The sequence below is a fragment of the Bos mutus genome, chromosome 11, assembly GCF_027580195.1.
Source record: "Bos mutus isolate GX-2022 chromosome 11, NWIPB_WYAK_1.1, whole genome shotgun sequence".
NCBI lineage: Eukaryota > Metazoa > Chordata > Mammalia > Artiodactyla > Bovidae > Bos > Bos mutus.
This window is the reverse complement of record NC_091627.1, coordinates 68473279-68488784: the sequence shown is the minus strand read 5'-3', so window position 1 is coordinate 68488784 and position 15506 is coordinate 68473279. Positions and strand designations below refer to the sequence as shown.

Sequence of the window (15506 nt, the reverse complement as noted above, 5' to 3'; positions counted from 1 at the left end):
TCTGATAAGATAACACAGATTTTAACAATTAGTCACTTATGCTTTGAATTAAAACAAATTAAGAATACTAAAAGTTTCGATTCCTAGGTTCACATCTTAGAGCATATTTATGTAAGGAAACATAATAATGTATACCAGAGCATTGTCTGTAACAACAGAAAGCTAGAAATAAGTTACTGTGAAAAATAACACCACATTATACATGTCACAGTAATATAAAAAACAGGGGTGCAAAACTCCAAATTTAGCATTTCTTGAAGGATGGGGATGGGGTAAAATGAGCATGCATAAGAAACTATGTATAATTTATTTTTTAAAAACTGAAAAAGCACAAGTCAGTACTGACAAAGCAATGGGAAATATATATCTGTGATGCTATTATCTAAATATTTCTGTATGCTGGAAACGTTTTACTTAAAAATGAAAGCTAAAAATGCATTTAATTTATATAAATGGAAACTTTCTGAAAGAAAACATGTGACATGCTTTTTTTATCCATTCAATTTTATATTTTGGAGAACTAATCAGTTGACAGATCAAAATTCAATTATTTTGACCGCTAATTAGTATTCCACCGTACAAATATACTACATTTTCATTTCCTACAGTGAACAATGCAAGGACATTCTTATATCTGTCATGCATATGCATAAATGCTTCCTAAGATATAAATTAAAAAGTGGAGCTGATAGTATTATCTAGGGTATACAATTTTTATTAGTTTAACAAACATTTTAATTGACTTCCTCTTAACTGATTTAACAGATAGACCATCATTTTCTGAGCTTATGCCCCCCAACATTTCTCACTTCACCAGATGAGCTGTATACTTCTCCAAGAGTCAGTTCTTTAGCTAGTTATATTTGGCACATGACCACATAATTTAAATACTGCAGATTAATTAAATGTCACAGAACTGTAATACCTATGGCTAAGTTAAATACAGCAGAACTCAACTTAGTTGCACAAAATTATGAATACTTAAACACTTAAAGGTAAAGTACTTAAAACCACAGCAGAATTCTACACTCAGATTGCTTAAAAAATATGTTTCGGTTTTTACTCCACTTTAATAAACTGAAACCAGAAATTATAGCTGATAAATTATGGTGCTGTTTATGTAAGAATGAAATATGGAAATACAATTAAAGAAAAGAAAGTGAAAGTGACAATGTTAGTTGCTCAGTCGTGTCTAACTCTTTGCAACCCCATGGACTGTAGCCTGCCAGGCTCCTCTGTCCACAGAATTCTCCAAGCAAGAATACTGGAATAGGTAGACTCCTTTCTCCAGGGGATCTTCCCAACCTAGGGACTGAACCCAGTTCTCCTGCATTGCAGGCAGATTCTTTACCGTCTGAGCCACCACAATTAAAGAAAACCCATATACAAAAAAAAACTTTCCAGGAGCTCAAATGGTAAAGAATCTGCCTGCAATACAGGAGCCCAGAGTTCGATCCCTGGGTTGAGAAGTTCCTCTGGAGAAGGGAATGGCAATGCACTCCAGTATTCTTGCCTGGAGAATCCCATGGACAGAGAAACCTGGTGGACTACAGTCTGTGGGGTAGCAAAGAGCTGGACACGATTGAGCGACTAACACACACGCGCATGCACACACACACACAAAAAGAAAAAAAACAAAAACAAAAAAGGACTTGACCCTATTCGAACTATCAGTAAGAGTCAGCATGTAAAGTAAATGTTCAGTTTATTTTTAAAAATTATTATTCTCTGCTTTAACCAACTTTTAAAACTTCTGATCCTTATGTTCTGAAATTAAAGCATTTTTTACTGTATTGCCAACTCTAAAATGATGGTTCCCTTGGATTTTCTAATGTAGGCAATATACTTTCTACACTTACTCACTCTGATATTAACTCTTAAGAACACTGGGAACAATCTTCTTTTGCTAAGTGTTCACATCTCTCTTCCTCAAGGTGTAATACTTTCTGCCACATTTTGTACACACTTCTCTACAAAAACCATGATTTTGTATTGTAGGTTAAAATTTTAAGTAATAATTTCCCTGTCATAAAAAGCATCAAGTAAAGAGACTGTTATTAGCTTTAATACTTATCTTGATCTTTTAAAACAGAAATCATAAGCAGGTAAGTAAGAGGCCCTACCCTTTTCACGTCTGTCTTCTGAAGTATTGGTCAAAAGTGGTGCTGTGAGGACATGCATACAATGGTTGTAGAAGAAATTTAGAAATTCACTTTTTTCAGTTTTCTGAAATATACAGAATTAAAATAAAAACTTTATTATCTTTATAATAAAACATCTTCAAGAATTAGCAGTGCAAGTCATACACAAATAAGATACTTTAGGATACTGTGAAAGACTCAACAAAATTATATTCACCTTAATCTTATTTCTGAAGAACTGACAAACCTATTTTATATTACATATGAGATGAAAAAAAGCATTATAAAAGGTTTCTCCAGGGGAAATTATTCAAAATAATTTTCTTCACGAGTATGATTTGAAATGCAACGAAAAATCTATCAACGGAGAAGGCAACGGCAACCCACTCCAGTACTCTTGCCTGGGAAATCCCATGGATGGAGAGGCCTGGTATGCTGCAGTCTATGGGGTCGTAAAGAGTTGGACACAACTGAGCAACTTCACTTTCACTTTTCACTTTCATGCACTGGAGAAGGAAATGGCAACCCACTCCCCACTGTTCTTGCCTGGAGAATCCCAGGGACTGCGGAGCCTGATGGGCTGCCGTCTATGGGGTCGCACAGAGTCGGACACGACTGAAGCGACTTAGCACCAGCAAGAACAATTTAACCGCTTAAAATCTGAAAGCCCAGATTTCACAACGTATCCAAATTTGAACAAACACAAAGTTAATTTACCAGGCCACTAGAAATGGTATAGATTTTAGATATTTTTAAAATAGCTTTAAGAATTTGTTACTTGGAAATTTGGAGAATAGTGCCTTTTGGTTTTTTGACCACTATTTTTTATATAATTGGCTCTATAAACTTGTAATGATTTGAAAACATACTTTTTCTCTAAATTTGAGGAATTCTATAAAGGAGAAATATTCAAGCATTTTGAGATAACCACTAATAATATTTTGTGATATTTCCTTAAGTCCTTTTTTGGTAATGACTCCTTTTACCATGCAATTAACATAATCTGATACATACTGTTTCTTTTTTACTGTGATAAACATATAGAATTTACCATCTTACCCATTTTTAAGTTTATATATAGTTCAGTAGTGTTAATTATATTCACATTGCTGTTTTAATTTTTAAGATGCTAACATACAGAGGCCAAGAAACAAAAATAGAAGTGCTAGCATTTTACCAAGATTTTAGCAGATTACAATCTTGTATTTTGCTGCAAAAATAACTGCTATGCTATGCTATGCTATGCTAAGTCACTTCAGTTGTGTCCGACTCTGTGTGACCCCTAGATGGCAGCCCACCAGGCTTCCCCATCCCTGGGATTCTCCAGGCAAGAACACTGGAGTGGGTTGCCATTTCCTTCTCCAATGCATGAAAGTGAAAAGAGAAAGTGAAGTCGCTCAGTCGAGTCCGACTCTTAGCAACCCCATGGACTGCAGCCTACCAGGCTCCTCTGTCCATGGGATTTTCCAGGCAAGAATACTGGAGTGGGGTGCCATTGCCTTCTCCGAAAAATAACTGCTAGAGGAGTATTACCGCTACTCGAATACTGAGTGTACAAATGCTTGAATGCTTTTCAAAATTGTACAAATTTTCAAAATTTAAATATTTACATATAATTTATGTATTTATACATAACTTAGTATAAATAAAATCATCTAAAACTGACTAGACCAAAATGTTTCTACTGCAGAGTAATTTCTTACATTAGTTGTAGCCAGCATGTTCTCTGGATCAATTAGAGTACGAAGAAGTCCCATTAACTGAACAGCACCTCCTAGCTCAGGATCAGTGTCACAGATCATTTGTTCAATTACTACATTAATAAGAAGGATATCCTGGAAGAAAACAGGTTTCTATGAGACCTGGTTTCGATATAAGACAAACACACCAGCTGAAAGAACAAAATCAGAATCATACAGGAAGGAAAAAAAAAAGAATGGATGAAGTTATCTAAACTTTTTAATCCTCATGTCTTCAAAGTTCTATAAACATACTAGAGTAAAAAGAAACCCACTCAAAACCAAACAAAAATCAGAGCACACAATAGCTTACAATATCATCAATATAGGCAACGGAAAGCAAAGTCATTTACCAGCAATTCTTATTCGCTAACGTATTCTCAATCTCGGCAACAAAAAAACACTGACAAAATATATGAAACTACAACTGGTGACACCAGACAATGAAAGACACTGGGAGATGGGTAACAAATGAGATGAGCCCTATGATACATGTTAGGTATTATTATTAGTATTAATTACTGGATTCTGCAAACTAAGTAAAAATCAACTTCTAAAAAACTGGCATTAACCATGTGGCTAGAGATTATGTTGTGGAGAGTAATATGGAATAGCAAAATGGTCTTATCCCAGAAGTATGCTCACCTCAGCAAACAATTAAAATTAATCTACCTATAATGCATGACTAAACCCACTTCAAAGTAACAAATGTGCTGAGACAATGAACAAATAATTCCTAATATAATGAATGATTTAACATTCATCAATGAGCTAAAAGCATTACCAGCATTATAAGCTAGTCGTTTGTAAAATGGGCTTCCCTTGTGGCTCAGCTGGTGAAGAATCCACCTGCAATGTGGAAGATCTGGGTTCCATCCCTGGGTTGGGAAGATACCCTGGAGAAGGGAAAGGCTACCCACTCCAGTATTCTGGCCTACAGAATTCCATGGACTGTATAGTCAGTCCACAGGGTTGCAAAGAGTTGGATACGACTGAGTGACTTTCACTTTCACTGTCTGTAAAACAGGCTTCATTTTCTTAACAAACTTGATGAACAGGAAGAACAGCTAAATTAAAGGACCAAGCCTCTAACGGCAGTACAGCTAATAACTAGCTAGGTAAGCGGCCTTATTTTAACTCTTCCATGCTGTTTTCTCCAATGGAACTAAAATTCAGCAGTCATTTAAGTCAGACCACTCTCAAAATTCAAGCCAGCATTTCTAACTGCATGGTATAGTTCTTTTCTGGTTAAAACAAATCTAATTTTCCTTAATCTGCTTCTCCAACAATGGCATTCATCACACTAGAAAACTCATGATCAAGCAACTTACAGCAAAATAATGGAGATTTAAGACAAACAACAGGAAAATTACTTCTTCGGATGTCACACTATGACTTGATCTGAAAATAGGCCATTAAAGAGTAACCACAGGGACATTATTCCAGCGCTAGGTCACCAAAATTTACTCTTGAGAACACTCTCTTAAATTTGTAGTCTTAGGAGAAGCCTAGTAACTCCTATCCCATTAATGTTGCTTTACTACCATGACCTGAGTTTTACTTCTCTTTATATTATCAGAGAAGCTTTGCAATTAGAAACTTCAATTCAGAGGGAGGAGGGAGGAGGGTTCAGGATGGGGAACACATGTATACCTGTGGCGGATTCATTTTGATATTTGGCAAAACTAATACAATTATGTAAAGTTTAAAAATAAAATAAAATAAAAAAAAAAAAAAAGAAACTTCAATTCAGAACCAGCTTCCAAATGCCACCACTATTTACTTGCAATATTCTGGAGTCTAAGCCAGGGGTCATTAAACTACCAAACTACCTGACTGGTTGTTCACTTTGTAAATAGCTTTACAATAAAACATTTACTGGAACACAGCCACACCTATTCATTTTCAAACCATCTATAGATGGTTCATACTAAAGAGAAAGAGTTGAGTAGCTGCGACAGAGACTAAAGGACCCACCAAGTCCTATTTACCTTTTGGCCCTTTAAGAAAAGTCTGCCATCCTTCATCTAAATAGCATGAGTGAGATTAGTTACAGCTTCTGGAAGATGCTTCAAAGCCTTGGTATAATAGTTTCTAAATCAAGTTTTAGAGAAACAGTACTGCTGTTGGTTTTATCACATTCCAACGTCATAGTATTCTTAGAAATACATACTTTTGTTTTTAAAGTACATTTAAGTGGGTTTAAGAATTTTTCAATTCTTAAATAATTAGCCACAGAGGAAAATAATTAGAAACAGAAGGAAAGTTCTGGGTATCTATATATGGAATTAACTTTATCCAGATAATCGGCTGGCCTCCCTATTTTCTGATTGGGAAACAAATAACATACTTTATTCCATTGCTTCCAAGGTTTCTTAAAAACTTTTTAACTTCTAGATGCTGAGATATATTTTATCATCTACAGCTTTATACAGTCACTGTTAGTCAAGTGGCAACCATGACAAAGTTACATGACAGATTTGCACTGACACATTCTGATAAGATCAAGAAAATATTAGAATCTGTGCATAGATATAATGACTATAGTAAAAATGTTAACATTTCCTTGTATCTTAACACATTTTAATCCTGTAATCCATGTTGCTAAAACCAAATCTGCTCTATAGTACTAGAAAGAAAAGTTTGAATGTTGTGCGTTTATTTTGAGAGAGCATCAAAACATTAACTGCACACTGAATACAGAGCTAAGTTATTTCTTCAATGTTACCACCAATTTAACATAGAATTCAGCATGTAGACTTCTTAATTCTGGAAATTAAAGAAAAAATAATTTAGCTTCATTTGTGGGCTAACTTATTTTGATGTAAACAGAAATTTTAAATTGGAAAATTGTTAGACTTCAGAAAATTCAGGGAAATCAAAGACTAGAGACTGTGACTACAAGAAAAAGAGAAATTAAAAAGGGACTTTTCAATGTTAAGAATGAGTAACTGCTTCCCCATGCCTCATGCATCAGTTAAATGTAAACAAGGAAATATTCCTCATGAAAACATAAATAAAAGATTTAAAAATTAAGAATTCTAAGTTACTAGGTTTGAGAGATTTTATGATGAATGCTCATAATCCCACGCATCACTGAGGATGAAGATGTGTTTGTTTCAAAGTTACCTTTTGTAAAAATGACACTAAGATGATATCAACAGTGACATGGTAAATCAATTAACACACTGAGTATTTCTTTAGTCAGATTTAGCATCATTTAAACTTTAAAATATACTTAATACAAAATATTTCTTCTATTTCTTTCCTACTACCTGAACAATAGCATTAGTCCTGATTCTAAAAACTGCCTTAAAAAAAACTGGAAATATCTAACAAAAATAGAATGCAAAAATCTAAACAGACATTAATTCAACAGTAACAAAAACATAAAAGAATCAAATTAGCATTGGGAATCTAGACCTTCTTTAAGAAGGAACATTATTAAATTTTAGTTATTTTCTACTTAACACTAACATACATTTAACATAAAGGTACTTCATTATGAACATATGTTCATTTTGTCTTTAAAATAGTTTAAGGGGAAAGTTTAGCATTTTTGTAGTGGTTGGTTTCATATTTAAATGTTCATCCCCACTAAAATAACAGACACATCTGAACATGCAAGAGCAACTTCTAAGTTATACTAGAAAAGTGCTTGACCTAAGGGTTTAGAGTTACATTTCATTAGATTCACTAAATCTATCTCAATACTAGTTTGAATTTTTTTTTTTTAACAATAAACACATCAACTGCTATATATTCTGGGCTTGCCAAAGTCACAACTGATTAGAAATCCAATTATTCTTTATAAAAGATTAAAATTACGGTTATATCCCTTTTCTCTCAACAGTCTGCAAATATTATTCTATAGGTAATTCACATGGAACCAAAACAGTACTACTTACGTCATCACTCTGTTGGGCTTCTTGCATTACAAATTCTCGGACCATGGATGGACTAAACTCTACTAGATAAGAAAATATATCTGTTGCAGCTGACCTGACTTGCAAATCGTCCATGCCCTGATAAAAGGAGAATCAGATTACTTGGAGAATGTTGACCCCCTCTTTTCTCCCAGATCTATGGCAAACATATTTTTGGATTTAGACATGGTACTAGAATCAAAATACATACCTCTCATCATTTTCTTTAACAAATACTAAATGCTTTTATTTCAAATGTTCCCTTGCTATCTCTTAATTTTCTTGAAGAGATCTCTAGTCGTTCCCATTCTGTTGTTTTCCTCTATTTCTTTGCATTGATTGCTGAAGAAGGCTTTCTTATCTCTCCTTGCTATTCTTTGGAACTCTGCATTCAGATGCTTATATCTTTCCTTTTCTCCTTTGCTTTTTGCTTCTCTTCTTTTCACAGCCATTTGTAAGGCCTCCCCAGACAGCCATTTTGCTTTTTTGCATTTCTTTCCCATGGTCTTGAGCCCTGTCTCCTGTACAATGTCACGAACCTCAGTCCATAGTTCATCAGGCACTCTATCAGATCTAGGCCCTTAAATCTATTTCTCACTTCCACTGTATAATCATAAGGGATTTGATTTAGGTCATACCTGAATGGTGTAGTGGTTTTTCCTACTTTCTTCAATTTCAGTCTGAATTTGGCAATAAGGAGTTCATGATCTGAGCCACAGTCAGCTCCTGGTCTTGTTTTTGTTGACTGTATAGAGCTTCTCTATCTTTGGCTGCAAAGAATATAATCAATCTGATTTCGGTGTTGACCATCTGGTGATGTCCATGTGTAGAGTCTTCTCTTGTGTTGTTGGAAGAGGGTGCTTGTTATGACCAGTGCATCTTCTTGGCAAAACTCTATTAGTCTTTGCCCTTCTTCATTCCGTACTCCAAGGCCAAATTTGCCTGTTACTCTAGGTGTTTCCTGACTTCCTACTTTTGCATTCCAGTCCCCTATAATGAAAAGGACATCTTTTTTGGGTGTTAGTTCTAAAAGGTCTTGTAGGTCTTCATAGAACCGTTCAACTTCAGCTTCTTCAGCGTTGCTGGTTGGGGCATAGACTTGGATTACTGTGATAATGAATGGTTTGCCTTGGAAACGAACAGAGATCATTCTGTTGTTTTTGAGATTGCATCCAAATACTGCATTTCGAACTCTTTTGTTGGCCATGATGGCTACTCCATTTCTTCTGAGGGATTCCTGCCCGCAGTAGTACCAAGTGAATTACAACTTAAAATATTCAGCATGCATTACTATAATAAATTACTTCCCATCCACAATATAAAACTATTACAAATTTTCAATTTCAAAAACATGAAATGAAGCTATATAATTACCATTACGATTTCAAGAGCAGGAAGAATCCCCAACTTTGCCAGAGTTTTGAAAAATGCGTCTCTGTTTTGAGGTTGTAATGTCTGAGAAAACGCACAAAATTCCTTGAAAAAATTAACCTGTAACGTTAGAAAGTATAGTGAGAAGCTGACACACATTAAAAGAAACCTTGGGGCAAACTGTAATGTGAACTACCAGTGTGGAATTAAACCTCAAAGACCTGAAAACCCAGCCACCATTTATTATAACATGGTTTCTATGTTCTTTAGGTTATGAGGAGCCAGGATACCCTGACTTCAAATCAGCCAATTCATCTTTGGTATAGTTATTTATTAATGGCATATTACGTTTTTCATTTATAAAATTACCCCTTTACACCAGGAAACCTCTAATTCTCTTTCAGTATTTCTTTAGCATCTGACTATAAAGTTTAAAAAAATGGTCAACTGTTGATAAACAGTAGTCACCATTCTCTTTCCCCTAAGCGTGGTTTATATCTCAAAAACCTAACTATCAACACATTTGAAATAAAAGCATCTCTAAGAGCCAAATTATTTATCATTCATTTATTCAAGAAGGATTCTCCCATTTTTTAAAATTTATTTTTAATTGATAAGTGCTTTACAATATTGTGTTGGTTTCTGCCAGGATTCTCCCTACCTATTTAAAAAAAAAAAAAAAAAAAAGCATCTAAATAATGTTTCTACAACCACAAAAATATATGAGTTTGTAGTTCTGTGCTAATATAATCCACATGTCTGATTTTATAATTTATAAGGCACATATTCCCTCACTGGGGGGAAAAATTAAATACCTCTAAAAACTTCTAAGATATATAAAATAATAAGTTTTAGAAATTTTAAGGATAATCATTTTATAGTATAATTTAAATACAGTTGACCCTTGACAATACAGGGGTTGGGGAACCCACCCTCCACTAAGTCAAACACCTGCATGTAATTTTACAGCAGGCCCTCCATATCTACTGTACCATATCCAACCTTGAACTATGCAGTACTGTGGTGTTTACTACTGAAAAAACAAAAAAATCTGTGTCTAGATGGACTCATAGTTCAAACGTATGTTGCTCAAGGGTCATCTGTTACTTTCATACCAATTATAAAAGTCTTCCTCTTAAATTAACAAGCTCAATATTAAAAGCTATGTATGCCAAAAGAGTAAGAGCTCTTTAAGCGTGTGAATTTCAATAATAACTTACCAATTCACGTCGTTTATCATCATCCGTGGCCTCATCTGTTAATTGTGCAAAAACTTCAGACAAAAATTTCTCATCTTCCTACATGAGAAGAAATATTACTATGAAATATTAACAAAAGTATAAAGTTATACTCATTTGATTTTACAAATTACAATAAAAGTAGATGGAAACCTACTAGCAGTTTCATTATAAACTTAAAATTCCAGTATATTCATGTTATAAGGTTCAAAATTTGACAATACCTTTCAATATTAGCTAGACATATATTACTACCTCATTTACATTTAATCAGAAACCCCTAAAGAACTATTTGAAAAACAAAAATTTGATGTTCTAAAGAGCATGCATGAAAAGTCTATTCACCTTAACTGAGTGCCTCTCTAGCTCCTGTTCAGGGTCTATTTATTTACGCTTAATTTAAACATAATTCAAACAAATTTGAAGATTTCATTATTAGTCCATAGTGGATCAGAATAATGGGAGTTACAAATTTGGCAGTAAAGAATACTGACGTCTGATAGCGGTAAGATTATAAATGCTAACAGTGATTATCTTTTGGTAATGGATTTTCAGTGATTTTCTTCTTTGCTCATTTGTATTTTCCAATTTTCTAGAATAAGTATGAACAATTATATTACAAAGGAAAAAATTGACATGAATATTGAAATTCACTTTAGAGAAGATCTTCATCAAAACCTGCTGAAAGTCATGCTTTACTGCTGCCAAGTCACTTCAGTCGTGTCCAACTCTGTGCGACCCCATAGACGGCAGCCCACCAGGCTCCCCTGTCCCTGGGATTCTCCAGGCAAGAACACTGGAGTGGGTTGCCATTTCCTTCTCCAATGCATGAAAATGAAAAGTGAAAGTGAAGTCGCTCAGTCGTGTCCGACTCTTAGCAACCCCATGGACTACAGCCTACCAGGCTCCTCTGTCCATGGGATTTTCCAGGCAAAAGTACTGGAGAAGGGTGCCATTGCCTTCTCCGAAGTCATGCTTTAAGCTTTAGTAATCTTCAAAATTCACTTTTATGAAATATAACTCTAATAATTTAAATTAATTAAAAGAACATAACCTAAAAATATTTGTAATAGTGGTAACTGCATGGTTGACAATAAAAATCAAACCATGACATATTAAGGATATAGCTAGTATGTTGGGTACAAATCACTTCAGTTGTGTCTGACTCTTTGTGACTGCATGAACTGGGGTCTGCCAGACACCTCTGTCCATCGAATTCTCCAGGCAACAATACTGAAGTGGTCTGCCATGCCCTCCTCCAGGGGATCTTCAGACTCAGGGACTGAACCTGGGTCTTTTATGTCTCCGGCACTTGCTGGCAGGTTCTTTACCACTAGCTAATAAACCTGCTCCTTTTCTTACTGTGAATCCCCCATGAAGAGGTATCAATCCCTTAAAGCCTTTCTGAAACAAGATAGAGCACATATGAAAAAATAAATGAAAAGCACTAGGTATGACTATGGAAAATATAATATGCTCTCCCAATAAATATCCTTTGGTGCTACTCAAAGACACATCATTGACAAATAACCCCTTTCACTGACGCAGAAGTGTTCCTTTTGTTAATCTGTTGATTCCCTTTGGACCTTATGTATGGAGGTCTGAATCATTCACCTTCTGAGACAGTTCAACTGTATAAATCACTTATCCTTCAAATCATTTATCTGTCTCAATATTTTAGATTTTAGTGAATAAATACACATTTATCTCAACACCTTTTATAAATTTTTCTTTTCCTGCATTGCTTCCAGATTAAGTCCTTCTTTCCTGTCTAAAGATTTTTAACTATTTTCAGAATGTTTTCATTGGAAAATAGTTCCAGTTCTTTGATAAATGCAATTTCCCATTTAAATTCTTCTTATAGGATTCATTATTTGTGTGCTGACAGCTAAAACTCCATAAAGGATTAGAGAAGCAATTTCAAGTACTACAGTCTGCTAGGAGAATGCTTTCTGATTCCCAGTATTTTTTTTCCCTGATCTCTATTATGAAAAAAAAATTTTTAATTTGGCTGTGCTGGGTCTTAGTTGTGGCATAAGCACTCTTAATTGTGACTTGTGGGATCTAACTCCCCAACCAGGGATCGAATCCGGGTCCCCTACATTGGGAGTACAGTTTTATCCACTGGACCACCAGGGAAGCCCCTGTTATTCTTGATAACATTCTACAAAAGCACTCTGTTCTGATATATGTATTAAGGGAGCTACTGAATGACAGCTTAAAGCCTATCATAAATACAGCTGGGAAATCTCCCCCTAAATTCCTGCTTCTCTAAGTATTAATAATTAAACTAGTTTCCTTAGATCATTTCAGTTTTTCTTTACCATTTCACTTTAAGAGCTTTTTAATAAATCATAATTATTCTAAGTCAAATTGTGCATGTCTACTACTTTAGGTAACAAAACCTTAAGGGGAAAAGCGGAGCTGCTCCTATAAAGTCTGAAATTAAACTTTTTTCTCTGCAACGATGTAAAAATGGGCACATGCACAAAACCAAAATGCCAAACCCAGGACTCATTCACCATTAGAGGTACAAAACTTCCGTTAAACAATTCAAGGAAACAGAAAAAATCAGTCAGTCTTAGTCCTGGCTGCATATCTGAATTATCTGGGAAGCTTTAAGCACACACACTCTCACATACCCACAATAATAATTAGGTCTCACAAAATGGCATAAAAGGTATTTTAAAAAATAAGCTGCTTCTGTTTAAGATGGAAAAAGTTCGGGAAATGGACAGTAGTGATGGCTGCATAGCACTGTCAATGTACTCACTGCTATGAACTGTACACTTAAAATTATTAAAATTCTGAATTTTATGTCACATACACTGTACCACAATGTTTTAAATGCAAAAAATGAAAAGTTAAAAAAAAAAAACACAACCCAGCTGCATGACAGGAGATTTAGAAATATAAAAGATCACACTAAGAAATGACTCTTCAGAAAACTATGAGATAAAGCCCTGTTTTCTGTGTTTGATAGTACATTTAAAGTAAACAAAATAAATATTTCAAAAAGAAGGAACAAACACCAGCTTAACTATTAAGGTGACTACATATTTGAAAACAGAATTGTGAAGAACACCTTAGTTTACTTACCTGCAACATGCTGACTATTTCAACTTTGTTGAAGAAAATAAAAGATGTAAGAGTAGAAAGAAAATTCTCTTCAAAAACTGATGGTGTAGGCAAAATGATGTCCTGAATGTATTGTACCCTGTAAGTCTGATGTATTTTTTGCCTTAGTTCAGAGTCTGTTATTGGTATAACTTCCTTAAACTTTGCAGTTTTGGTCAAGAATTCTCGGTGCCTTTTTGGCTGAGCCAAAGCAGGGTCATATTCAAGACATCCCACGACATCCATGATACACTCATCAGAAAACATAACCTCAAACAGAGTTGCCTTATTTAGGAATAAGATTCCTCTAATAATTTCATACAAATGGTGTAAGCCTTCAGTGTTTTCCAGGTTCTCACAAGCTTGGAATAGCTGCAGTAGTTTTTTAATATAGCCTTCATTTTCCAAGGCCAGAGCCAGCTTTTCCCTACGGATAGGTGAGGAGAGAACTGAGGTAACTAAGTCAGCAATCTCTTCAAGTTTATTGAGTTCACATGTGGGTAGGTCAATCAGATGACTGGTTTCAGGCATTTCCTCAAATCGTTCTTCTTCTGATTCATCAATAAGGTCCTGTGTGACTTCCACTGATGGATCCTTACCTTGAACCTAAAAATATACAGGCACAGCTGGTTACCTTAAAAAACAAAAGAATTCAAAATTTCGGAAACCAAACCACTCACCACTGAATTTAAGTAAACATACCTTTTAAGGAATTAAAATTATTTGAGTCTTCAGTTACTGACTGCAGATGATTTCACTTCTAAATTTCCCAACTTATAACTTGAAGTTAATTCTGATACCTAATAACCTGAGTATTTCAGATAAAGTGGAGTGAACTTTGCAGAAATTAACTCTTCTCTCAGTCCTCCAAATTATTATGTATAACAAAGCACCACCACACTGGCTTAACAAGGACACTATTGAGTTCAAACCAAATTAAAACCCAACTCCTTGTCTATTCAAGACTAAGAAAATAAGATTTCCTCAAAATATTTTTGAAAAAATATTTGCTTTTGCTCTGAGTCTGAAACTGATAAACAGACTAATAAAAAAATATTAAAAACTGGCATTCATTTAACATCTGTGATAAAGCCTCCAAAGGTTCTAACATCTAGATAAAAATTACACTATAATGAATAAAGAACTGCTATATGATTCAGGTTGACTGTTTTATGATTGAAGAAAAGCAAGGCTAACAAATTTTCTAACGAATTACTCTAAAAGAAAAAGCTTAGAATTTGACTTTTCATAAATTTTTCTAATTCCTAATCCAATCGTGTAATAATCTTCTATTCTCCACCTTAAAACACCCTGAATATCCTAAATAGACAAAGTTCCACAAATTTCCAAATTCACCAAAGCAACACATGAAAAAAGATCCAAGAACTTAAGAGTAAAAAGTAGACGGATATACTAATGCATGTGTATTTTTTTTGGAGGAATGACAGTATTTTTTTTACTTCTGAGTTTTCAACAGAATATCTGGACCTAGGGAAGATGACATATAAATTTAAGATATACTATAAGCAAGGTCATAAGAACAGTTCAGATAAAATGTCTTGGGATCATAAAAGCCACAGACGGCATTTGAAATTTTAAGAAATCTTAAACGGTAAGATTCAGAGGGAGAAAAAGGTATTCAAAGTGCAAGGGGAAAGAGCACAGAGCCAGAGAAATGAAAGCATAGGACATGCACACGGCAAACAGCAAAATTGGAAATGCAGAGTGAATGAAACCAGATCATGGAAAGTCAAGCTAAACATCTGGATGGTTCAGGGAAGTGAATGTGTAGCACTTGAGAAAGTTGACCTGGCATCAGCTGCATGAGATAAACTTGAAAATGTAGGTAATAGGTTGTTATTACAAAGGGTAAATGAACAACTGAATTTGGATTGTGATGTTGGGGCAGGTGAGGAATAGCTATAAAATAGGAAAGGAATCGCAATGACCCTACAGTTTTAAACTTGTCATTAG

The 15506-nt window shown here is 34.7% G+C and overlaps 1 protein-coding gene across 2 annotated transcripts in view; it reads right to left on the bottom strand.

Annotated features, from left to right (window-relative positions):
- PPP4R3B (protein phosphatase 4 regulatory subunit 3B) overlaps nt 1-15506 on the bottom strand; it is a 52844-nt gene that overhangs the window by 19279 nt on the left and 18059 nt on the right. For both annotated transcript variants that reach the window (XM_070379545.1, XM_005889463.3), the window contains exons 4-9: nt 13515-14138; nt 10398-10475; nt 9181-9297; nt 7789-7905; nt 3845-3976; nt 2124-2226 (exon numbers count right to left, since the gene is read on the bottom strand). In XM_070379545.1, coding sequence (XP_070235646.1) covers nt 2124-2226; nt 3845-3976; nt 7789-7905; nt 9181-9297; nt 10398-10475; nt 13515-14138 — 1171 coding nt within the window. The remainder of the gene's footprint in view (nt 1-2123; nt 2227-3844; nt 3977-7788; nt 7906-9180; nt 9298-10397; nt 10476-13514; nt 14139-15506) is intronic.